We start from the raw sequence: 26,851 nt of genomic DNA, 5'->3' as shown, positions 1-26,851 counted from the left end.
TGAATTAACTAGGACTTTAGAATTAGAATTGGTATGCACTCAAAATAGTACCATTATTGTATATGTACTGTTTTACCTTTTAATATGCATCTTTCATCTAAAACCACTCACTCACTCACTCATCGTCTATACCGCTTTATCCTGAAACCATAGAGAAATTAATGTCCATAAATGTCCTATGATTTGGTGTTTTTATGTAAAAGATACAAATGTAGGTGTAACAGGTGAGCTTCCACCCCAGCAACATGGAAGGGTACAGGAATTCTAATATCTGGCAATGGAATAAGAAGAACTGATCAATCAATGCTATAATGTTTGCTGTACCTTTAAGGTAGTATTTTAAACCATGTTGTAATAATTTAAGTGGCTAATAATAATTAAATAATTTCTTTAAGCAATTAATAATTAGTTAATTGTTGTCTGGTAAATGACATTCACTATATCAAATACATGTAATAGTACATAAATTTGAGTATTGCTCAATATCCATATAGAATTAAATTATTCTAAAGCTGTGTCTAAAGTCTTTATTACATCCAAGCGAGCCTAGATTAGACTTTTTTAACATAACCTGCCATATAACTGTAAGTCTGAGGAAAGGGGAGACTTTTTGAGCGACACCGGTGTGTGCACCTCCTGATTAAATTTAGTAAAGGTGTGGAATTGCCTTAACACGATTTCAGGAAAATGAGTCATTTTTTCACTTCCAGGATCTTGCCGAAGGGAAGATCAGGAGAGGAAAAGAAAGGGTTGCTCCATTCTGGAGTATTTCGGTTTCTGTGCACGGATGATATAGGGCGTCGTTTGAACGCTAGTAACCTCGGTGGTTTCACCGAAAATAACCCGAGCACTGCAGCATCAGCACCAGCGCATGCGCACCTGCGCTCTTTAAAGGCACAGCGCCTGTTTGTTTACGTCAACGAGTGCAATAACTTTATAGGATGATAAAAGTCATAGACTTAACATTTTTCCTCTCATTATAGCCGACTATAGAATCCAAGGCGCCTGTTTTTTTTTCTTCAATTATTGTTATTAATATTATTTTGCCCTTTTTTCAATCAGATTTAAATCATATTTATAAATTTGGATATACTTTTGAAAAATTGTGGAGTGCAAAAAAATCAGCCTGTCTGGCCAATAGTTTTGCAACAATGTACACACTCACCCATATGTTTTGGCCCACATATTGAGGTGCCATCCTGATATTCATGTGTAAGAACTTGGATCAGCCCCTCCAGCTGTACAGAGCGCACATGTACGCCTGTATCTATGCGCTGGAGCACATATTCATCACAGATCACATGTCAAGGACATGTCAAGTAACTTGCCTAAATACCCCAAATGCACCGTGATGGCGTGCTGATACGACAGGGTAGAGCCGATGATGGAGCATCCTGGACAACCGTGGGGGAAACTCGAGATCCCCACCTGTCCCGTGACCGCATGTGGCACAGTGCCAACCCGCCCTCTGAGCTTTCTGCAGAGATGACTGCTTCTCCTCTGAAAACCCCCACCCTACCCACTCACACGCATGCTTCATCCCGTTCTACACCAGGCCTGGGCAGAAACTGTTTTCAACCGGCCTGCGTTGCACATCTGGATCTTTTTCGCATCAGGGATCAGTTTGGTATATCAGGCGACCTGCTCGGATGTGGATGTTGCTCTACAGTAGAGTGTCGGACATGAGGAGGGAGGAGATGCTTGGACACTGATTTCCCGCGCTGTACCGGACTGCTGCGGTACCGCTCCGGTCTGGATGCTGATGCGAGAAACGGAAGTGAACGCGCCTGTCCTTCGACTTGTTTACAGAGGTAATGATTAAAAAGACGGATCAGCTGACCGGAATGTAACTTCTGCTCCGGGTGACTGATATGTCGATGCATCCTTTCCGGTCTCCATGACTGTCATGTATGTTTTGGTCTGGGGCGCTTTGTCGTATTCGTAGAATTTGCGGAATGCACGCCAGATGTAGCTGATTCCAACAGGAGAGCCAGTCGGACGTCTTGCGAACTCTGTGTGCTTTGTGCGGAATCAGGTGGAATCCAGTCGGGTATGTCAGGATCACACGGATGTCTGTGTAGGTAAATAAGAGCATCAGCCAGCTGGAGACGTGTCCGTTCATCTCAATTTGACAAAAACAAAGTAAGTTTCCTCCTCATCAGCACCACTCTGTAGGGTACCAGTACTGGCGTCCGTCCTTGTGCATCCTTCTATAGCTTTATTCCAGCCAATATGTAGATGCTGCGTACTGATGTATGTCACATTTATCTCATCTTTAAGCCACACAAGGGCTCACATCTAAATCAGATAGCGCTTCATAGTCCTTTACACAGGTTAACATCACATAATTTTTTTACTGACTTTTACATTTTATTAAATCATCCTTATATAAAATGCCCTAATTACATGTTTTGCATAAGATTAAAACCCTCCAGTATAATTATTTAATAATAACATCTCCTTATCCTGGTGTCTGGGTGGTTGAACGCTAACCGTGTTGGTGGCCATTCTCTGATCAGAGCTTGTCTGCTCCTCCCTATGTACCTGCAGTGAGCGAAACCATCGCAGCGTGGTAATGGAAGGCCAGTAATGGCAATTCAATCAATAAAAAAGCCCTGCTCAGACACCCCTCCCTGACCCCTTACCTCCTTGCCAGAAAATACAAGATTTCCAGAAACACAAACCTTTTTTATGAATCTTTAAGTGGAATCAGGAAAAATGTATTGCAGCACTTTCTGTCAGTGGATTCAAGCAGGCAGTTTGGGTAGGTTTACTCTTTCTGCATCATGTTTAAGATTTTTCTGAATGATCGGTAGCCTTTCATTTCGACTAGACTCTCATAGTCTCACTGCCTATGGTTTGGTTTTCTCTATTACAGCTTGCGCGAAGTGCCACTTAACCTGTAGACATGAGAAAAATCTGTTCCAGCCTACCTTTCTTCCCACTGCTCTATAATTAACACTGATGTCAGAGCTTTGTTTTTTTTTTTTTTTTTATCAGAACTGTTATAAGAAATTTATTGAGGAGCTGGGATTTAAGCATTAATGAAGAGTCTATCTGAAGTTGATTGTTATTTAAGAGCAAACAAATCAATCTTACATTTTTACCTTGAAAAGAAGCTATGCTTTCTTGATGGTAGTCTGAATAACCAATACTCTAATGGGATGATGTGCTAGTTGGCAATATCTTGCGGAACCACTTCATAGAGGCATAGAGAGGGAGAGAGAGCAAGAGAGAGAGAGAGATCAGGTGCTCTTTAGGGCAGCATCAGGATCTGGTTTGGATAGTGTTGAAGCCAAGCCTAAGTGCATTGCTATTGATGCGTAACACTATAACACATTTGATGCCATGGCCTCTTTGGTGCGGTCAATAGTCTTTTACCGTCTACTGCCTATTCCTCATCTTTTCCTTTCACCATAAGATGGAACGTGTGGTCAAAACCCATGGGCTGGTATCACCATTATTATTATAATTATTAGTGTGGATACCAGTATATAAGGTTATTCACAGCACATTTTTTCCCCCATGTTCTTTTCATTCCATTCATTTTCAGATCATTCTTATGGCCTTTTTCTACTCTCAATTCCTGTGGCACTCTGCTGAGTGTAGGGTATGTGTTCAGTGGTATTCATAAGGTTCGTATGAATCACCGCTATGGCCTGGGAGTGTAATCTGGGCAATACTTTTCACAAAAGACTTCCGTAGTTATGATTACTGCATTCGCACATGCAGGCATGAATGTGTTGATCCTTTAAGAACAAAGACATGTATTTTCATTTATTTTATTACACTACAACAGATTATCTTTCTAGGAAGTGGCAGAAGGAGGGGTGAATGGAAAAAGTAAAAGGGAAAAAAGTAACAATTATGAATTACTCAAGTAACAATGTAATAGAATGTAATGGAAAAACTACTTGATACAGCCCATCTACAATAAGTTATTTATCAGATGATGCTTTTTTAAACATTTATAATATATATATATATATAATTTTAGCTGACTAGCTAAAATTATAGGGATTCAGTAGCTTCCCAGGTTTATAATAAAGATTGGAACCCTTTTTTATTAGGTTTGTACCTAAAAAGAAATCACCCTCTATTGGATAAAACTAACACCGTTTCTGACTGTACACAGTACTGACTAAATTTGTGGCACCTTAAGGATAGATTTTAGGTCGGTAAATGCTTTATTTTGATAGGGTCAAAGCCTGTCATCATCATCATCAAAAATTGCACTTAAGTTAAATTTATTTATTTATTTTTTTAAATCGAGTAAAATTAAAAGTTATATAATTTAATAATACTCAAGAGGTACTTCAACATTAAATCAGGTACTTAAATGCATGATAATTATACCATATGCAGTTTGTTACTTTGCTCTTACTTTAAGACTGTTGCAGATAAATTTATTGATTCCATTGAAAAGTGTATTTGTAGTTCTTTCAAAAATAATTAGCTCATTTTATTAATTTTTTTAAAGGAGAATATCTTTCTAAGGTGGTACTTCTACTTTGGTAGATTATGTGATAATACCTCAGCATCTTCTAAACCAATGATTTTTAATTGAAAATCCAACTTTCTTATGTAGTTGGAGGACTTTTTTTTTATGTGTGAGGGGTGGTTGAGTCACACTGGCACTTTTGATTAGGCAGAATAACAGAACACAGTTATGAGAGTAAGATTTTTAAAAAATAAACTTCATTTCTCTATATAATCCCCTGCTACACTAATGTTTGTATCCCAGCATTTTACTAGTGCTTGGATATCATCCAGGTAGAATGTTTTCTCAGTACACCAGAGTTATGATTGGACTGCCTGCTTCATGTCCGATAAGCATCTTATTGCCTCCTAGAAGCACACACAGGTGGACTCGTCATTCATGGATGTACAACCTTCTTTACAATATTTGCACCATTCAAATCCTTTACTGCAGCTAAGATTCTCATCATTCTACTGTCAAAGTTTTATGTGAATGCCAATTACCTTTATGTATTCATTTACAAGAAATTTCATCACAAGTCCTGGTTTTACTTAAACGCACCTCGTATGTGAAAGTATAGTACTTCATCACTATCAATAAATATTATCTACACTATTAAATAAACACTATCAAAAAATATTTTATTATTATTTAGCTAAAAAACCTATAGCCCCTATAGCCCTCTAAAGCCATTTTAGTTTAGATAAGCCACAAGACTGCTGCATGGAGCTTGAGGGTAAGCAAACCCCTCATTTAAATTGTCCCAAAATGCTGGAGTTGACAAAAACTCCTTTAAAATAAGTTGTTTTCCTGTAAGGCCTGAACTCTATCTAATTTTAAATAGCATGTTGAGTTAGGTTTTGTTATTTTGCTAATATTAATTGGATATGTTTAACCATGCTGACCTGTTTTCTTTGCTAATGCCAGGTTAGAATATTAGAAGTAGTAGTCAAATTGATTCCAAGTTCTTTAGATTCCAAGCTATTTACATGATGCTTTACTTATTATTAATTAATTATTAAACGATGTTGTATTCATGCATATAACCAGCAGACCTAATTGTGTTTTAGAAAAAACTAATTGTAAAATTAATTGTTTTCATTTCATAACAGTTTTAGATGAGTAATAGGGTTAGGGTTAGGGTTGCAAGGATTAACACAGTTGTATATGGTTTACCCACATACTAGTTCACTAGATCTGAATCTAAGAGCACCATCGAAAAAAGTTTTAGATCATCGACATAATTATGACAAAAAAAAATTAGGGAAAACGGGGAAAAGAAAGGGTATTTAATTTTGACAAGAGAAATGCTGTGCCGTGAATCTGCGCATAGCTGTAAGCTGTAAACAAATGCCTGAGCTGATAGAAGATGTAGTGCACATCGCTCTTACAAGAAATTTTTAACTTTCGCTACTGACTTTCTGCATTTTTTTTCATCATTAGCAATCATTTCTTTTTGTTTCCTGCTCTCTTTATGCTTTGTGGGCATGAGAAAATACAAATAAGCTGTGTCATGGAATAGATTAAATCAGTTTTGATTATGCAACCAATAATACCTTATTATACAATTTCTTTCCAGAATATTGTATTAATAGTATAATGTAGTTATTTGTCAGCTTTGATGTAGATTATACTTAAGGTCAAGTTGTCAAATTTAAGTCCCGGCGTGATTTAAACTGTTTTTCAAGGGTTTATACAAACAAACTAAGTAAACTTGGAGTAATTCTAAGGAATGCAGTTCTCATAACTCAGACCATACCAAAGCTAGACTACATATGACCAAGACCAAAACACCAGAGCAGAACTTTTTAGATTGTCCAACCATGAGTAAGCCTCTGCAGCTCTCAGTCTCTTCCTCTACGATCAGATTACTTGTTTCTCATCCTACGCCAGATTTGTGTCTCAAACACCAGTCTGAATATCAACAGCCATTTTGATTAATATATTTTTTCTTTTTCTTTTGTGTGTGTGTTTGTGTGTGTGTGTGTGTGTGTGTGTGTGTGTGTGTGTGTGTGTGTGTGTGTGTGTGTGTGTGTGTGAAAAAACGACAGCTGATTGTGTCGTGTGTTTTGTGTGTGTGTAAGAGTGTTGGATTTATTAAACAGCTTAAAATCTAAGACCAGTAACGAAAGGCTTTCTCTTTAGGTTGGAGAGCTTTTGTTCCTCTGGAAATTGAATTATATTCAGGTGTTCCATTCAAACACATCAGGCTTGCGGTTCATCACAGATAATGAAAGATTCCAGCTCTCATTAGACCCCTCTTTTATCCTTTTTATTTGATTCTTTGATTCTTTATGACTTCACAGCTGTGGAACTCTATAAGTACAGAAGACATCATTATGCATTAAAGCTTTCTCTTTGCCTTTTCATTTCTACTTCAGTGCAATATATTTAAAGCCATCACACAATCACCAACTCATCGTCTTCAGTTATAATCCTCTATATCCCTATATCTAATCAAAATATTTGACCCGGGGGGGTTGGGTGTAATCATATGATTTCTGTTCCATAAATTATACTTGAAACTAGGAACTAGATAAAGAAAGAGATGGGAACTAGAAAACAATGAACCAGGAAAAAAGGAACTATTAAATATAAACAAGTGGAGAATCTGGGAACACATGTGACCCTAATTAATTGCTGATTATCGTATGAGAAGCTTTGCAAAGCACAAAGTTTAAAGCATAAATATTCTCCCCTTTTTATTTATGAAATATTCATAAATATTTTTTACTTTTATTTGTAACATATTTCCAAATAAAAAAAAAGTAAAATTTGTAATTGTATAAGTATTCATCTCTTATAAACCCAACTTAAAATGGGAACAAGGAGTTGTTTTTCTAAATTTACATAATTAATTGTTCTAATTGTGCAAATTATACTGAGTCCACCTTCTTTAGTATTATGTGTCAACCAAAGACATAAAATCGCAGGTAATTTAATTGATCAATTGATCAATTGACAAAATCAAAAATGTATAAAAGAAGGGTCAGGTCAGGTGGGTGGGGCTGAATACCAATCAAACCATTGTAAACATATTTACCTAGGGTAGTTAGCCATAAGTGAGACCAAACAAACAATTTCAAAAAGAAAATCAGGAAGTTTGAGACTGTATAAATATGGGAGTCTCATGTGACGATGTGATCTTGTTAACACATTTTCACAGTGTCTCTCTATTTTACAGATTGCTGGTATGGCTGAAAAGTCCTTAGAGCAAGGGTCAGTCTCCATCCCCATGGAAGAGACCAAGAAGTCAGGAGGAGCCCCTCCGGATGCAGCCATGCTGACCCACCTGAAGAAAGTGGAGAACCATATCACGGAGGCCCAGAGGTTCTCGCACCTGCCCCGGCGCTCGGCTGTAGACCTGGAGTTCACCGAACTTTCCTACACTATTCATGAGGGCCCCTGTTGGAGGAGGAGAGGTAACGAGGCTATAGTTTATTACAGTCAGGAGTTTTACCGAGTAGATATTTAAAATCGTGGTTAAGGTGTTGCTGAGTGATGTTTTATGTGGTTCTTGTTTGTGTTTCTAAGGCAACATTACTCAGTTGTATATTTAACATTTGAATTGATTTGAATTCTATGAAAGACTTAAGATGTGGTAAAAGTGGGTAGATAAGTTGAGGGCCTTGCTTAAGGGCCCAACAGGGACAACTTTTTGGTTGTGGGATTTGAACCTGGGACCTTCTCAACCATAGTCCAACGACTTAAGCACTGAGCTACCCCTGACCCGTATGTTCCTTTATACTAATAAAAAATCTGAAAGCTTATCCTTTTGATAAAGCAAAATTCAAATCATAGTAACCTAGCTTTAAAGTTTGAAATAAAAAGAAATTAATAAAAAAAAAGAAAACATTATATATATATATATATATATATATATATATATATATATATAACACTGGTTGAAAGGAGATAAACCTTTGCAGGACGCAGAATAAAATCGCAAGTAGCAGAATGAAATATGCAGTTTCCTAAATTCTTCACATCGCCCTTACAGTTTTATCCTCTTTGCTTAGTATTTCGGTACAGCAATCCTCAGGCTTTACTTCTTCTTATCAATGACCTATCAGTGTTTTTATGTTCTTTACAAAAAAACTATTATTCAACTGTCAATAAGTGACTTGTAAGCTTTCACTGCCAAGCTCTTACACGGGGCTGTGGAATCCAGTGCCAGAAAAGAACAAGGTGGTTAAACAGCATGCCCTCAAAGTGACACATAGCAGAGGCAATGTTTTCATTTTCTCCATTACTTTTGGGATCAATACTGATGATTTATGGCACATCTTCCTGCTCATTATTCTTTATCACTGCCACATTTTATTTGACTCTTTTTGCACTAGAATTCAAACACATCTAAGGGACTGCATAGAAACACTTGCCGTGTTTTATGTTTTCACACACTCTTCACACAGTGCTCTCGCTGCCTAAGGGTTTGTGTAGTGCTATACTCAGCAAAGTTTAGACAATAACTCACTTCTATATAGCAACACACTGCTGAGCTTTCTGCTGTGCTTAACTAACCTGCTTGATTAAAACTGGTCTATTAGCCATTTACTTGTTTGCACACATACTGTGTTGTAGAACATTAAAGCGCTGTAGAGTGACTCTTAGACTTTTTTTCTGACCAGGACGCATGACCCTGCTAATGCCTAATTGAATCATACAGAGAACCTAACACCAGACTCACACTCATGTAACCCGCTTGCCTTTGGCCCATTAGCTCATGCAGAGGCTAGACACACACACACACACACACACAGTACTGACACACACTTTAACTCCCCTGTTCGGAGTGAAATTGTATCCATGTATCTATGCACTTACACACACAGAATATGACAGCATAGCATGGATAATAATATGATATAACCTCATGTGATGGCTAAGGTTCTTTAGAAGCTTTATATGATTTTATTTTAATTTAAGAGGAACAATATAAAATCAGTTTATTATGCGTCTCAGTTTTATCTCTATCTATCTATCTATCTATCTATCTATCTATCTATCTATCTATCTATCTATCTATCTATCTATCTACCAAATAGGGATGGGCAATTAATTTAAAATTAATCAAAGCATTCAGATTTTTTAAAATCTATTAAGATCTTTTTTTTATTTTAATTCTGTTAATGGTTTCCCCACAGTGTGTGTTTTTATACTTTACTGTACTATATACTGTACTATAATTAGTAGTTGTAAATACTACTAATACTAGTCATGACTCTGGCCCAACTAGTCTGGGACATGGAAACAACATGAAAGAAAACTTTCATTATTTTATTAGAATAAAAATATCCCAGCATTAATAATTGAGCATTAAGTATAAACATTGCCAGTAAAAAGACAACAATTATACAGTATATATAATATTACTCTTTATTATTAATTTGGTGTTATTTTTTTATATTATACTATATTAATATACTATAATATTAATATAATATACATCATACTATTTTTCTTTTCCTGAAGTGCGTATACATTTTTTGGCTGACTCTGTATAATAGCCGGATTAAAGGTACTGATGACTACAGTTTACAACAACAACAGTTCTCCTTTTCTAGTTGCATAATATTTTGTTCCTTTTTGTTAGTTTATAATTTTTTTATATTCTTTTGTATTTCTGTTTATTACCTGCCTCGGACGGCTCTCTTTGGCTGAGTCATGGAGGCCTTGACTCAAACTGCTGATGAAATACACAGAGGCCAAGGTTTTGATTTATTGAGCTATTAGAAAAAATCCTTGCTCTGGTATGTTTTCCTGTCAGCCAACCTATTCCCTCTTCAGATAAAACCTCAGGATTTAGTAGATGGCAGTAAACACACATACTCTCTCTCTCTCTCTCTCTCTCTCTCTCTCTCTCACTCTCACACACACACACACGCACACACACACGCACACAAAACACAAGACAGTCAGCTGTCATTTTTGACACATTTCTTTTTGGTGACGTATGTTCCCAAAAGACTTCAAGAGCTTTAATCTCATTTTGCATCATAGAGTAATTGTTTGTGATACACTTGGAGATAATTACATTTCGAAGTGCTTCACCAGATTTCCCATGCAATTTGCAATTAAGGAAGTGATGGTAGTACAGTATGTAGTATTATAGAAAGAAAACAATGTAAGATATCCTGGATGAGAAAGAATAAATTGATAAGTAGAAACGGTATATACACTGTGTGTGTGTGTATATATATATATATATATATATATATATATATATATATATATATATATATATATATATATATGGCTGCTTTTGTTCTTCCTTTAACATCCCATGCTAAATGTCATGCTGCATTGCTGTCTTTGATGTTATTGTTTTTTTAACCTTAACCCCCCTCTCTGATTGATTGATTGATTGATCCCTGTGTCTCATGTATTTTATTTGCTTTCTGCTTCCTCTCCATTTTATTTTTTGATATTGCCACACTGTTATCGTTCTCAATATTGCAATGTTTTTTTTTAAATCATAATTTACCCTTTATTAGTTTGCTTAAAGAAAAAACCCCACAAATGATTTAAAGTAAAGTATATCATGAAAAACTAACATGCATCGTTAACTACCCCCCAACACGTACACATGCACACGTACATGCACGGACCTGTCAAATTATTCAGCAGCTGCTTGTACTCAAGTATTCAAATGAATTCAGTTCCATCATTTAAAAATAAATTCTGATTGTTACACTTAATAGCTGTATCTAATTATTCACTTACTAAATGAGAAAATCTTCTTGCAGGAAGATTAAATCTCTGCTAAAGAATAAGATGTCTATTCTGTTTTGTGTGTTTAGTTCTTAAGCTTTTTGAACTGAGTTTTAATCAGATGTTAATTCATTCGATCAGGTCTATTAACTTATAGTTGAAGAATGAGACAGTGACTTTATTAATTTACAATTTTGTCTCCTTAGACAGGCGGCATGGTGGTGTAGTGGTTAGCACAGTCGCCTTGCACCTTTAGGATTCGGGTTTGATTTCTGCCTCTGTGCACGTGGAGTTTGCATGTTCTTCCCGTGCTTGGTGGGTGTCCTCCCACACTGCAAAGACATATCGAATAGGTTATTTGGCATTCCAAAATTGCCCAAAGTGTACGTATGTGTGTGTGCACTTTGAAGGATTTGCACCCCATAAAGGGTGTAGCCCGACTTGCGCCCTAAGTCTCCTGGAATAGGCTCCAGGACCCCCTGACCATGTATACAGGCCTGTTTTTAGATGAGTAAAAAAAAATGCATAGAAACTAAGAAGAGAAGGAAACAAATAACAATACCACTAGGACAACTTCAGAGATGATGCTTCTGTTATGATGTCATCCAGATATGGGACTGACGAATAGTGATAGTGTGTGCATAGTGACATCAGCATGAGCCAGAGCCAAAATCAGGCTGTAATTTGCATTTATCAGCTGCATCACAACACAGGGCATTGAATGCATTTGTTGGGTGATCAGTATGCGACAAACAGATCACAATGCTGATTCATCAGCATGCCTCACACAGCACTGACAGTTATAAGCCAATGCGACGGATATGTGACCAGATTCCACTCTCGTTTACTCTCTGTCTCACCCCTGCCCACCTGTCTGGCTCTTTCAGACTGTATTACAACATCAATACAGAGATTAAAGAGCTACAATCAGAGTACACAAAAGAGTAAACAGTATAATTAAGTAAGACATTACTCATACCGGTGTGATCTTCAGAAATGTACTATTTATAACATCACTCAATTGTAAATTTCAAAGCAAAATGATTCTCATAGAAAGTGGACGAAAGAAGAAGAACGATTGCAAACAGGTTTTCCATTTTTTTAGATTACAAATATTAAGAAAAATCTTTTTTCCTAAATATATCAATTGTATAATATATAAAACATTTCTTTCCTTAACAATAGAAACTAACTGCCCACTTTAATTAAAACATTTAATAATTTATGCAATGATCTAGTGAGCTAATCATGTTACAGCGGGACACTGCGTATAATCACATACATATACAACACTATCAGAATGGGGAAAATCATGACGTGATTGACACTGAACATGACATGAATTTTAGTGCTAAAAAGGCTGGTCTTTCAGAAGTATTGTGAATTACTGATTTTTACACAGGGGTAGTTGTTAGCACTTTTCCCTTAAACGTCCAGGGTAGAGGGTTTGATTCCTGGCTCAGGTCTGAGTGTGTGGAGTTTGCATGTTCTCCTCGTGCATGGTGGATTTCCTTCCACAGTCCAAAGACATGCAGATTAGGCTGATTTGTGTTCTTCTCTGAATAATCCTCGTTGTCGGCACCAATAACTATGCAACAGTCAAAGTCACGTAGAGCAAGGGTACAAATGTTTGTATTAAAGTACACTCTGTGTGACAAAATCATTGCCACTCCTGAAACATATATCATAAACACTTGCCAATAATTAATTCTTAGATTTGGAAACATTAGAATTAGATTTTAGAAACTGCCTCCAAACCTTCCAAACCAAAGCCTTTTTGGTGGTTGCCATTCCCAGGCACTTGAGCAAGGCCCTTAACCCTACCTGCTCCAGTGGCGCTGTATCATGGCTGATCCTGTACTCTGACCGTAAGTTACGCTGGCATATGCGAAGAAAGAATTTCATTGTGCAGTAATGTATATGTGACAAATAAAGGTTTAACTTAACTTAAACATCTTTGCTAAAACAACCTACTAAGAGCCTTAATATATATACGTCCTCTAACTTTCAACTGTTTTTACTTTCAGTAAACTTAATGTGTAAATATTTGTATGGACACTAAAAGAATCAACACCATAAGACATAAACTAAAAATGTTTCCCAATGTGTCCCTGAATGAAGGGAGGCTCAAATTCAAAAGTACCAGTCAGTATCTGGTGTGGCCACCAGCTGCTTGAAGTCCTGCAGTGCATCTCCTCCTCATGGACTGCCTATTGCGGACAGTCTGAGCACTGATGGAGGGATTGTGTGTTCCTGGTGTGACTCGGGCAGTTGTTGTGGCCATCCTGTACCTGTCACGCAGGTGTGATATTCGGATGTACCGATCCTGTGCAGGTGTTGTTACACGTGGTCTTCCACTGCGAGACTGATCAGCTGTCCTTCCTGTCTCCCTGTAGCGCCGTCTTAGGCGTCTCACAGTGCGGACATGGCGATTTATTGCCCTAGCCACATCAGCAGTCCTCATGCCTCCCTGCAGCATGCCTAATGCACGTTCACGCAGATGAGCAGGGACCCTGGGCATCTTTCTTTGGGTGTTTTTCACAGTCGGTAGACAAGTCTCTTTAGTGTCCTGCGTTTTTAGAACTGTGACCTTAAATGCCTACTTCCTGTAAGCTGTTAAGGTCTTAACGACCATTCCACAAGTGCATGTTAATTAATTGATTAATTGATTATGGTTAATTGAACATGCATGGAAAACATTGTTTAAACCCTTTACAATGAAGATCGGTAAAGTTATTTGGATTTTTACAACATTATTGTTGAAATATACAGTCTTGAAAAAGGGACGTTTCTTTTTTTGCTGAGTATATATATATATATATATATATATATATATATATAGTATGCACCATCAAGTTATGAAAAAATGGGAGTTGTACAGTATAAAAGGGAAGCAGACTGTAAAATATATTGGTTGGTGGATCACTGATGCTTTGTGCTTGTTTGTCAAGGGATTTGGCATCAGGAATTTGAAGGGCTAAGATATTTCAGCCCAAAGCTTTGTTGGTTCTGCCAGGGTGGCTGTTTTACCCAGTTAATGACCCCAAATAGACACTAAAATTAACCCAGACCTACACAGATCAATTTGTTAAAATTTCAATCTTATTGGCAATATGTAGTCTTACCTAATGAGATTTATTAAAGAAAGAGCTTTTTATATCTATTTCATATATTACAAGAATAAACTTTAGTCATTATTCTCTCCTCCGTTAACTGTGCATCCAATTAATTTAAAACCCAAGGTTTGCAGAAAATAATTTTGGAAAATACTGTATGTACAAAAACTTCATTCCTCATTTTGCTCATTTTGTGGGGTAACATTAACTTTGGAGATGCTTTCCTTGGAATTTCTCTTGGGAATTCCATCCCAGAAGCAATATATATATATATATAAACAACCCAAGAATTGTATTATTTTCAGCTCATTGAATTTACATCATAAAAAACATTTCTCAAATAAAGCAATCTGCAATATGTTTTAATATACATTACGCACACCTACTGTAAAATAAATGTTGTTCTGGTTTGAATGTTATTCAAACTGTCCTCACAGTGCAAAGGGAGAGTTTCTGGGATAATTGGAGTGTTTTAGTCTTTCACGTTGTGCTGCTGCAGACTGTGCATTAGTATGGGCGCCTACTGTACATTACCGTGTGTATTAGATATCATGGTTCCTTGTGTGTTAATGGTCTGACACATGCTGGAATGATGAAAGAAATGACAAATGATTAATGAGGCTTACGGTATAAGTTAGCAGAATGCATTGCTGGCAAGCTGTATAAAAAAGAGCAGAAAGATAAATTACTCAATGCATGACATTAGACTCTAACTGACCACTATATTGTACTTCATAAAGCAACACCAATATGGATAGTCATGAGGATAGAGCGGGGATAAGAGCAGAGCTCCTTTTGCAGATGGGTACCCTTAATATTGTTTAAAGCATATAACAAAAATCAAGTAGGTGTAAAAACACCGTCCTCTTTTATTATTCTTTAAGAAATTGTGTATTTTCCATAAGTGGTGATATAGAGCATAACAGTCATGTGTATCATATATGTATTACTCCACATCACATGTGTCCTAACAATCCCTTATTACCTAGCAGTCAGTCGCCAGCATAGAGGAAAGTAGGGCTATATGGTCCACAGTGCTGGTAAGAGGGGAGAGTAGCTGTGGATCAAGGGATTGTACACCCTACTTAGAATGCTATTTGGGGTTCAACCCTGGAACCCAGAAGTTGGCTGATATTTTAAAGCAGAATAAGTGGAAATATAAGTAAATCCCATAAGACTGTCCACCACCGGTATTGTTTATTCTCCCTCTATTTTTCGGCTTTATGGTACCATTAAAAATTTAAAACTACTTTCACCCCTGTTAATTACAGCGTGGCTGATGATATACAGTATATTCGTTTTGCCGTAATGCCTACACCTGCATCACAGCCTGGTTGATATTTAGTACAGTTATTTATTGTGTTTATATTAGTTAATTTACAGAGAAATGTATGGCTCGCACTCCATATAAAGGGTAGTATATAATTGTTAACTTCAACATTCATTTTTTTGCTGAGAGTTTCAAGTTTCAGCACTTTATCCTTCAGAATGTAAGACCTTCAGGAACATACAGAGCAGAGGCCTTTATGGTTTCCTGGCAACACAACCAACCCCATTTTTATGCCTTATTAACTTCAAAAGAGAAAAGAAAAAAGAATGGCAGGTGGGGGATTGTGTAACTGTTAAAATGTAAGTGATAGCAGGAATTAACACAGACATTCCATGTCCAGTCTATTCGGTCTAAAGATGTCTGAAACCTTGCTGGCGACGTGTGATTTCCTCACTCCATGAGTGTGAAGGGTTTATCCAGGCCACACATTCATAATCAGAAATTTTTGATGTAAATACTTTATATTTTAACAGAATATTGAATTTGTTATGCTGCGAGATAGTAAGAAGTGAATAAGCACAGGGATCTAATGTGTCTTAAATGTGCAGGATGCAAGGCGCTCCTGAAGTGTTTGTCCGGGAAGTTTTGCAGCCGGGAGCTCATCGGGATTATGGGGCCCTCTGGGGCCGGCAAGTCCACCCTCATGAATATTCTTGCTGGGTACAGGTGAGCGAGAGTGCGAGAGTATTCTGTCTTTTTGTTTCTTTAAATATTACATCATCTACTTATTTAAATGTATTTTTTTTTATTTTATAATATTTTTATCGGCATGGTGGTAAGCACTGTCGCCTTGCTCCTCCAGGGTCTGGGTTCGATTCCCGCCTCAGTGTCTGTATGTATGGCGTTTGCATGTTCTCCTCATGTTTTGAGGGTTTCCTCGCACAGTCCAAAAACATGCAGATTAGACTAACTGGCATTCCCAAATTGCCCGTAGTGTTTGAATGAGTGTGTAAGTACACCTCGTGCCCTAAGTCTTCTGGAATAGGCTTCACGCCTAATATACAGATATTTTTCTTTCTTCTTCTTTGTCTTTCGGCTGTTCCCCTTCAGGGTTCGCCACAGCGAATCATCTGCGTCCACCTAACCCTATCCTCTGCTTCCTCTTCTCTCACCCCAACTAACTTCATGTCCTCTCTCACTGCATCCATAAATCTCCTCTTTGGTCTTCCTTTAGACCTCCTGCCTGGCAGTTCCAACCTCAGCATCCTTCTACCGATATGTTCACCATCTTTCCTCTGAACATGTCCAAACCACCTCAATCTGGCCTCTCTGACTTTATCTTCAAAACATCTAACGTGGGTTGTCCCTCTAAAGAACTCATTCTTGATCCTATCCATCCTTGTCACTCCCACAAAGAACCTCAACATCTTCAGCTCTGCTACCTCCAACTGTGCCTCCTGTCATTTCTTCAGTGCCATTGTCTCTAAGCCGTAGATTACTCATCTATATTTTTAACATTCCCCACTGGTCCACACATCTGTAAACTTTATTTAGTTGCCTTCATACATGTTTAACAATCATTGAGTCCAACACAGTTGGTTTTCAATATGTCATGTTTATATCTCCTTTTCTTTTTTTCCTCTATTTACATACACATGTATCTTTTCACCTTTTTATTCTCTTCCTTTCTTGAGATGCATTTATATTTTGCCAAAAAAAAAAAAAAACTTAGGTTGCCTTAGGTGTTCAGTATATCAGAATAGTACTTTATATGTTATGTTGGGTTTTCTTTCTCTTTCTCTCTCTTTAGACAGACTGGCATGGAGGGTCAGATCCTGGTAAACGGGCGACCGCGTGACCTCCGCACCTTCAGGAAGATGTCCTGTTACATAATGCAGGATGACATGCTGCTTCCACACCTTACCACGTGGGAGGCCATGATGGTAACTTTTTTTTACCCACTTAAACTTTTATGTATCAAACACTTTTACAAATCACACTGTCTCGTCTGTTTTACTGATCAGATTCCTTTCAGTGATGTGCACACTGTCTTGCAGGTTTCAGTCAACCTTAAGCTAAATGAGAACATGGAAGTGAAGAAGGAACTGGTGAGTGAAACAGAAATGGTTTAAGCTTGCATCACCCGATCTTATGTCTGTGATGGTGCCGAAAGGACTACAATAACTAGTACAAGCCAATAAAATGTTTTAATAAATAAATACGTCTTCGCAGATTTTTAAAATTCACACACTTGTAACATTGCATTTGAACTTGTCACAGGTGAACGAGATCCTCACTGCTTTAGGCCTGCAGGAGACTGCACACACTCGTACACAAGCTCTCTCCGGAGGTCAACGTAAACGATTGGCTATTGCACTGGAGCTGGTCAACAACCCACCTGTCATGTTCTTCGATGAGCCTACCAGGTTCCTTACCATCTTTATGTTCATATTCGTTCACTGATTGCTTTTTAGAAACGTCTGTATTGATGCTTACTTATTTAATGAACCAATCAGCCCGTTATGTTGAGGTGAAATCAAAGACTGTATAAAAAAACCCTCCATGACATCACCCATAAGTTTTCTGAAGAGTTGCTTCGAAGCTCAACTGTGGGAGCTCTGGTCGATGCCATCTTGGCAAGATTTGGATCTGTCTAAATACCGGTTAATCCCTAAATGGGCACAAGGGCGGAGCAAACAGTGCCTGGTTGTTGGTTGGAACACCCTTATTTACCTCAGTTAAAAACCGGCCCTCAGACAGAAAAAATGGTTCCATGGCGGCACCAACACTTTCCTGGGCTAGAACAAAGAACCGCTTACATCAGGGGCTGGGGCGGGACTATCACGACCAACTTGAAGTCTTTGATCACCATCTTAAAAAAATTATTTAATATGCAATGGACAGCTCAAATGATAAAGCCAGGAGAACTGCTTGCAAAGTAATGTTTAAGTTCACCGTTGTTGTTTAAAAAAAAAAATTCACTAGCATTTCTTTTTGCCAGTAATGATGTGACTTTTTAGCTCATGGAAAAATAAAACCAGTTCTTAGGAGGTTTGCTATTAAACCGGTGCTGCATCGGCACTAGCACCAGGCATAAATTAGCCCCTGGTTCATTTTGGTGGAAAAGTGGTGTGATTCACTTTTAAGGCCTGCCCCCAGTGGACATTGAAGGAACTGCACACTTTGGCACTTCTGCACTGGTTTCATTTTTTAGGACTGAAGGTTGGGTGAAATGCATAAAATTCTGCTACATAGCCTACATTCAGGTTTACATTCAAGTGCTCCTAACAAATTGGACAGTAAACGTGAATAAATTAGAATTTAAATTTTTAAACATTTTAGGCATCGTTTTATGACTTCAATGAATCAGCTCAGCATTGTTAGTATGGAGAGTACTGTTTCTGAAACTGTTATTGCATGTGTCTATTTGTGTGTGTGTGTGTGTGTGTGTGTGCTCCAGTGGTCTAGACAGTGCATCCTGTTACCAGGTGGTTTCTCTAATGAGATCTCTTGCTCTTGGTGGAAGAACCATCATTTGTACCATTCACCAGCCCAGTGCTAAACTCTTTGAAATGTTTGACAAGGTACGAGACAGTATTTAAAATGTAAAAACCAACATATTAAATTAACCCCATTACATCTCAGCAGTGTTAATTTTTTCTCAGTGTGAAAATGATTTGTTAAATTTTAATTATAAATGCATGTACAGTATATTCCACATGATCTATACATATAATAAAACTGTAAAGTTGCCATGTCTGTACATTGAAGATATTTGCGAAAAAATAATTTAGCGGGATGTGCTTTTGTTTCATCACAATCACCCTACAGGAAGAGAAGACATGCTATATATATATCCTTATATATAAATCATTAGTTCATCTCAAAATTCAACAGGTGGCGCTGTAGATTTTTTAATATGCTCTTATAATTTTGCAATTGACATCTACTTAATAAACGTGATCTTGCACCTTTATATCGCGTACCTCACAGTAACACATTAAAATTTTATGCAATTCAAAATTCAACAGATGTCGTTGTACATTTTTTTAAAACACGCTTATGAGTGTGTTATTAAATTCCACACGAATAAAGTTGCAGGTACATGTACAGTAGTACTACATACACTGACAAACTATTATGTGTTAGTTTTATGTAAGTATATGTATTTTGATAGAAGTAGTGTTTAACCTCTAACCCACTTTCTCTGTTGTCTATGCTCTGTGTTACAGCTGTATATTCTGAGTCAGGGCCAGTGCATATATAAGGGCACAGTCCCATATCTCATCCCCTATCTGAAGAACCTTGGTCTCCACTGCCCTACTTACCACAATCCTGCAGACTTCAGTATGTACAATCTAAACCATGCATGTGTATGTGTCATTTAAACTGTGGTTGGCAAAATGTATCAAGTTGGTCTCATAAGTAATTGTTCATTCATTCCTTTTTACCAAGAAAATATATGCTTTTTTATTAAGACCTAGGCAGCATGGTGGCTTAGTGGTCAGCACTGTCGCCTTGTACTTCGAGGTTCTGAGTGCAATTCCCGGCCAGATTCAATTCCTACCTTTGGTTTGTGGAGTTTGCTCAAGATGTTTGAACTGGAGATTTATATTCTAACCAACTTCACAGGAAGCTTTCACTATGCCATTATGGATATCTACCAGACCCAAAAGCCAGAGGAAAGCTCTGAGAGCAAATCCCCACTGCCATGTTCCTAAATCTACTAAAAAGCCTTGCTTACCGCAGAGTGATCACTGTGTTTGTAGATGTAGTAGCAACTTTCAAAATCTTTCAATCTTTCCCATATGCTCTGTGTGTTTTCCATATCTGTTTTCACCAGTAATCGAGGTGGCATCAGGAGAGTATGGTGATTTGAATCCTGTGCTCTTCGAGGCAGTGCAGGGCGGCATGTGTTCAGATGGTGTCAAGAAGAACTCCAGTGACAAGAGTGATCCCACATCATCTTGCCCCACTCAGTGTAACAATGTAAGTGGCAATACACTCGCTGCCGAACAAACAATGTCATACTGTCTGTTGCAGCTATCTGCCTCACACATGCTCTGTTGTGTTTGCACAGGATTCAGGACACATTGAAAAACATACCTTTGCCACCAGCACATTCACACAGTTCTGCATTCTTTTTAAAAGAACCTTTATCACTATATGCAGAGACACGGTAAGATTTCTGCAAATTTTCGGTTAAATATTTAGACAAATTGATTTATGGTATGGTGACTGTCACACAGACCATGTTTGAGGATTTGTAATTGTGTGTCCAGGTGTTGACCCACCTGAGGGTGATGTCGCACTTGTGCATCGGAGTTCTGATTGGTCTGCTGTACCTGAACATTGGCAATGATGCCAACAAAGTGTTCAACAATACTGGATTCCTCTTTTTCTCCATGCTCTTTCTTATGTTTGCTGCGTTAATGCCCACTGTACTGACATGTAAGATTTTTTTTTTATCATTGTATACAATGTGTGTATATGGTGTGTATAGCAAAGATGTTCAAAATCTAACTAATTACTAAAGACCTTGGAATATTCATAAAGATCATAATGGTTATAATATGAAAATTCTGATCAATTGAGTAATTTTTTTCCTACTTTCCCAGTTCCTCTGGAATTGTCAGTGCTTATAAGGGAGCATCTAAACTACTGGTACAGTTTAAAGGCCTACTATCTAGCCAAGACCATGGCTGATGTTCCATTCCAGGTATGCTGGTTATGTTATTTATTCTATAAATGGTATTTACTATATCATTAAATAAAAGAGTGTATATTGTTTCTTGAGCTGTGTTTTTATGTTTAACTGTAATTCTATGAATACTGTGTAACATAAATGTAAATAATCTGATATCTTCTTGTACATTGACACACACTTGTGCACTCACACTACTGGGAGGGGTGATACTGATCTTCATAGAGCATTACAAGTCAGTCAGCTCACAAAAAGTTCACAAATTTGAGATTTTGGAACAATCAGGTTACCAGTATATGCACCCATTTAAGCTTCCCTTTTGCTCCAGTGAGCAAAAACAGTAAGGGATGTTATTCATGTTGTAGCCAATTCCAATATAGCCCCTGTTATGGGTTCATAAAGAAGAGACTTTAACACAGAGATTGAATCCTACACCATCCCACATGGAGTGTGCCTATCTTTCACACTCTCTCCAAAAAGTGTAAGAGCTCCCAGCTCCCAGCCTGTTTCTGGCATTTGGGATCATTTTCTGGGCTTCTCATAACATGTCATCAGTACGGCCACTCCACCAAAACCAGGCCTGGCCAGAGGTGTCACACCTTCCCATTTATGCTTGACAATCTGCGGAGGATTACCCAGGGTGTCTCAACTATTCGTGAGTTGTTAGCATTGTGAGTCATGCACCATCTTGCTGGTTTTTAGGAACCCTATGTAGAGCTTTAATTGCTCAATCAGTGGAGGATTTTTACAGTAGCTCTTAGGTCAGTTTTTGGCTATTAGGTCTTGTCAGTTCCACTAGGAGAACCACACCCAGCAGTCAATCTGAATTTATTAGATCTGTTGCATCATCTCTAGGAGCAAATGCGAGTCTCTTGGGTGTGGGTGCCACCTTGACATCATAGCTTCTGTGTAAGATATAGAGTATAGATTGGGGCAGTCATTGACTTAAAAGCATTTTCATCCAAGTATAAAAAATGCTTGTGATTGTAATTATTTTATTTTGTCCCATTATTTATGATTTCATTTCAATTTCATTGTGGTTGAGTACAGCCACATGCCAAAAAATATATCTTAGTTTCCCAAATTTATGGACCTGATTTTACTCATGGAATGAATCAGGATTTTCTCAACACAAGTAGGAAGTTAAACAGACACTTAAAAGTGTTTTCAAGTCTGTTTAAGTTCATTACAAAGGTTTGTTTGGGCTAAGCCAATTATCCAGGTTGTGGAAATTTGCACGAGCTGTCTGGCCCAATCCTATTTACCTTTCTTGTTTCAGATTCTGAAAGCTGTTCACTTTCTCACCAGGGCTTCTTTGGTCACAGCCCTAAAGAGTGACCCTGATATGTGAGGTAGACTTCGCAGGATGTATTGCATGTGTCTGGAGGTGCTGACTGTAGTGACCATGTCTGGGATAACACACTTGTGCATTACTCCCTGGGTGTGGCGTTTTAGACAGTCCTTGTTAATTGAGCTTCATACAATTTAATACATTGAAATGATTTTAGTTAAATCTGGGCCATGAGTCCAGTGTGTTTGAGAGGTGCAGAAGATCTGGGTAGTTTCTTAATTTCTGGTTTCTTTACACATCTTTCTAGTCCGGACATTAGCTCTACTTACAGATGGACAAAATAAAACTCCATGCAAATTTTTCTAAAGGGCAACTTATAAGCCACTTATAATAGTTTTAACAGAAGGGGCAGAAACAGGTGAAGGAAAAAAAAGGTTGTTACATTTTTTTGATTGCATTTGCATCTTGCAAGCATTGGGTAGCTCTAAAAACAGATCTTTTTTCAATGTGAAAATAATCACAAAATATTTTCTTACCAGATTTATCTCTTTCTCTTTTCCCTACACACACACACACAGATCATATGTCCCATAATGTACTGTAGCATAGTGTACTGGATGACAGAGCAGCCTCCTGAAGCAGCGAGATATGTGCTTTTCATGGCTCTGTCCACGTGCACTGCCTTGGTCGCTCAGTCTCTGGGCCTCCTCATTGGAGCTGCTTCCACCTCCCTGCAGGTGTGTAAATACATCACAGTTACACATACATTACCAGTTTGACTACTTCTTCTGAACAAGCATGGTCTTTCTTCTTTAAAGATTTTCTGAGCTCACTATTTTTCATTGTAGGTGGCCACATTCATAGGACCTGTGACATCTATTCCAGTCTTGCTATTCTCTGGCTTCTTTGTCAACTTTGACACCATTCCCAAATACCTACAGTGGAGCTCCTATGTCTCCTATGTCAGGTCAGTAGCAGCTTTCATAATTCTAATACAATCTTATGTCGTAGCAGATCTAATCTGAAAAATCCACACGGCTCTATTTAGGATTTTTTGAGCTATTGACCTTGTGAGCTACAGAGTATGCATGTCCAAACGTGGTGATTTAAAATGGATCTCTGGATAAGACTGTTGGCAAGCCATGGCAACAATGGATCCAGAAATTCTGCTTCAGAATAGCATTGTTCAATGCATTCATATGGAAAAATATCTGCATTGATGAGTACAGCATTGATGAGTGTGCACTTTTACTTTATTTACAATTTTTAATTAGTGGCCTAACACACTCAGAGTGGATGGGGTCAATTAACATATAAACAAAACATTTACAAGTTTTTTATTTAAATCCATACACCCATTATCTATGTCCCTTATTCTGTGTAGAGATACTGTACAGGAGCCTATACCAGGGAAGTTAAACCAACCAATCAAAGGGCTAAGGCACAAACATTCGCACACCTAGTCACACACTATGAACAATTTTTAAATGCCAGTTAGCCTACACTGCATGTCTTTGGACTGTGGGGAAAACCCGAGCTCATAAAAGGAAAAGGCCCAGGGACAACCTGTGCACTCCACAGAGACTCTGGAGGTTTGAGGCGACAGTGCTAACCACTACACCACCATGCTGTCTTTACATTTACATATAAACTTAATATTGATTTGTAATATTTACATTTTAATTTAATATTTAGCCTAAATCTTAAGGTTTAGAGAGTGTCAAATAAGGAATAAAGCATACATTGGCATACTGTAATAAGGAAATAATTAACGGCAGGGTTTTGTGATGTGACCCAGTACAAATGGGAGTGCCATTACAACCCAACATGTATACTTTCTTTCTTGAAACAGCAAAGTTCAATTAAATTCAATTCAATTTTATTTATATAGCGCTTTTAACAATGGGCTTTGTCTCAAAGCAGCTTCACAAAAATAAAAGAAATTCATTAAAAAATATTAATATAAAAAAAAGTTTTTTACGAATTTTTTATGATTAATAACATTATCACAATTATATTTAGGCATTTGGCAGATGCTCTTATCCCCCCTACCCCCAATACTGACAAGGTTTCCACTGTAAATATGATCAATTATTATATATTGTATATATTGTGTATATATACATACATACATACATACAGTATATACTGTACACACACATACAGGATACAGGAAATGACCCAGGCGTTCTGACTATGTTAATCGGCACAGCCATGTAAAATGCTCAAAAACTTATTGGAAATCCTTTGAGAAGAGTGGAGGTTATATAAATAATATATACTATGAAAAAGAGGGCTAAATCTGGAACGGGATGTTCAACAAGAACATGTGCATGACTGGCCAAGTGTCTACACACTTTTGGATATGTAGTGTGATTCAATATATTTCAAGTTCTCACTATCAAGTTTTGAAAGTGTTTACTTTATTTTATACCACATTTACTTGCTAACCATAACTCTCTAACACTTTATGTATTAATGCCATTGTGTCTCTTTCAATGTTTCAAATTACATTTACATTTAATAATTGGTTAAGTTTTAACACTGGGCAGTCCTGACAAAATCGATAAATAAGGATTTCCTCATAGAACACTGACCCGTGCTCTTATGGAAAGATAATTAAAACCTTCTGACTAATCAGAATCAAGAATTGCAGCAAAGTTATGATACAGTATAATGTAGTTTAACTTATTCTTCCACAGGTATGGCTTTGAAGGTGTGATCCTTTCCATTTATGGAATGAACCGGACAGAATTGGAATGCCCAGGCTTTGTCTGTAAATTCCAGAGGCCTGAGGAGGTGTTGCAGCTGCTGGACGTTGAGGATGCAAAGCTCTATGTGGACTTCATAGTGTTAGGGGTTTTCTTCCTCATTCTTCGGCTAGCCACTTATCTAGTGCTGCGATACAAAATCAAGTCTGAACGTTAGGGCTTGACATCAACCACTACATTTGTTTTAGTTGGTACAAACACACAGACACACATTATGTTTTGGATCACTTTTATGTTGTGGAGGCAGATCTGAACGATGTCCACCAAACTGTTAACTCAATGCAAATTGCAGATTTTTTATTTTAATTATATTATAAGCTTTATTTTTCATGTTCTTGAATATTCTTTAAATGATTTTTTTTTTTTTGTCGTTGTGTTTGTTTTACTCCTTAAGTTTTTTTATCAATTAGATAATCAGGTCTGACATCAAAGGGTCAATTGTGCCAATAAAGAACTTGGTGGGTTTTTTTTATGCTTATTTACATTTTTCTTTTTCTTTCACTTTTATTACTTCTCATTTAGACACCATATAAACTGATGACCAAACTCTTATTATAAATAATAAGCATGAATGTTGATGAATGAAGTTGGAACTACAGAACAGCAGCTGTCCCAACTGACAATCTTTCACTTGCCCTGTAAATTATTGACTCTCCTGACAGTATCTGAGCAAGTGCCTGTCAAACAGCTTCCCTCATCCACCACTCTGCTCAATATTCTTCTGTTGGCTCGGTTTCCAAATTTTACTTTTGGAGTAACTGAGTACTTACAGAAACTGATTTCCTCACACATACAGAGTTGTCCTGCACTATGACTGCTTCGTTGCTCTGTCTGGAAAGTCTCATCAGCATAATGATGACCCCATGCTTGTCATTTCAACCATGTTCTTCCTTGGATACATAAAGGAGCACTGTTTCACCTTGACCTGTAATATATACAGTGTCTACATACATTTTATATATATATATATATATATATATATATATATATATATATATATATATATATATATAAAGGGGCTTTTGATAGTTTAATCTATCATCTATAGCTCTAACGAACTACAGCAAGTGCTCCTCATGTCAACTGCCCAAGAATGGGAAATGGGAATTAGGAAACTGGATGAACTCAAATCAAAAAAAGTTTGTTCATTATGTGATGAACCTGTCACATTTTGTTGACTTCTAAGGTTTTAATTCAATTTCCAAAATTTAAGGAAATTGTGGGAAACTACAGTTTTTTAAATTGTCCCATAAGTGTATATGATGCTGTTTTATTATGATATGAAAATTGTGACTTGCTGCCTGCACTGAACATGGTCCTAAAGTAAGGATTGCGAATGGGAAATTGGAACTTTTTCTCAGTTTAAGAAAAGGAAACCAGAATTTCACTGGGATTGTATTGACCTCTTGGGAGAATCCACTGTTAGCTCTCTTCTCTGGATGGAAGAGGAGACAGTGCATTTCTAACCTGTGTGATTAAATGTTCGACCTGCTAAAGTTGGGACT

At 37.4% G+C, this 26,851-nt stretch overlaps 1 protein-coding gene across 2 annotated transcripts; it reads left to right on the top strand.

The window, feature by feature from the left end:
• The first annotated feature begins 1,647 nt into the window (after positions 1–1,647).
• abcg4a (ATP-binding cassette, sub-family G (WHITE), member 4a) lies at positions 1,648–25,816 on the top strand. Of its 2 annotated transcripts, XM_053485548.1 has the most exons (15): positions 1,648–2,142; positions 7,665–7,902; positions 16,189–16,306; positions 17,391–17,523; positions 17,638–17,688; positions 17,861–18,006; positions 19,041–19,164; positions 19,813–19,927; positions 20,424–20,569; positions 20,661–20,759; positions 20,863–21,031; positions 21,199–21,299; positions 23,154–23,312; positions 23,424–23,542; positions 25,278–25,816. In XM_053485548.1, the coding sequence occupies exons 2-15, from the start codon at positions 7,674–7,676 to the stop codon at positions 25,501–25,503; spliced, it is 1,935 nt and encodes a 644-aa protein (XP_053341523.1). In that variant the 5' UTR covers positions 1,648–2,142; positions 7,665–7,673; the 3' UTR covers positions 25,504–25,816. The 2 variants fall into 2 exon arrangements, with proteins under 2 accessions (XP_053341523.1, XP_053341524.1); XM_053485549.1 differs by lacking the exon at positions 1,648–2,142 and having other exon boundaries at positions 7,643–7,902.
• The last annotated feature ends 1,035 nt before the right edge of the window (positions 25,817–26,851 follow it).

Source organism: Clarias gariepinus, chromosome 24, assembly GCF_024256425.1.
Source record: "Clarias gariepinus isolate MV-2021 ecotype Netherlands chromosome 24, CGAR_prim_01v2, whole genome shotgun sequence".
Lineage (NCBI taxonomy): Eukaryota > Metazoa > Chordata > Actinopteri > Siluriformes > Clariidae > Clarias > Clarias gariepinus.
This window is presented reverse-complemented; position numbering and strand designations above follow the sequence as displayed.

Excerpts from the sequence above, each read along its gene's own strand:
- abcg4a (XM_053485548.1), top strand. The coding sequence starts at position 7,674 with ATGGCTGAAAAGTCCTTAGAGCAAGGGTCAGTCTCCATCCCCATGGAA. Across the intron at positions 19,165-19,812 it reads TCTTTGAAATGTTTGACAAG|CTGTATATTCTGAGTCAGGG; the intron begins GTACGAGACAGT and ends TCTGTGTTACAG. Across the intron at positions 21,300-23,153 it reads TGGCTGATGTTCCATTCCAG|ATCATATGTCCCATAATGTA; the intron begins GTATGCTGGTTA and ends ACACACACACAG.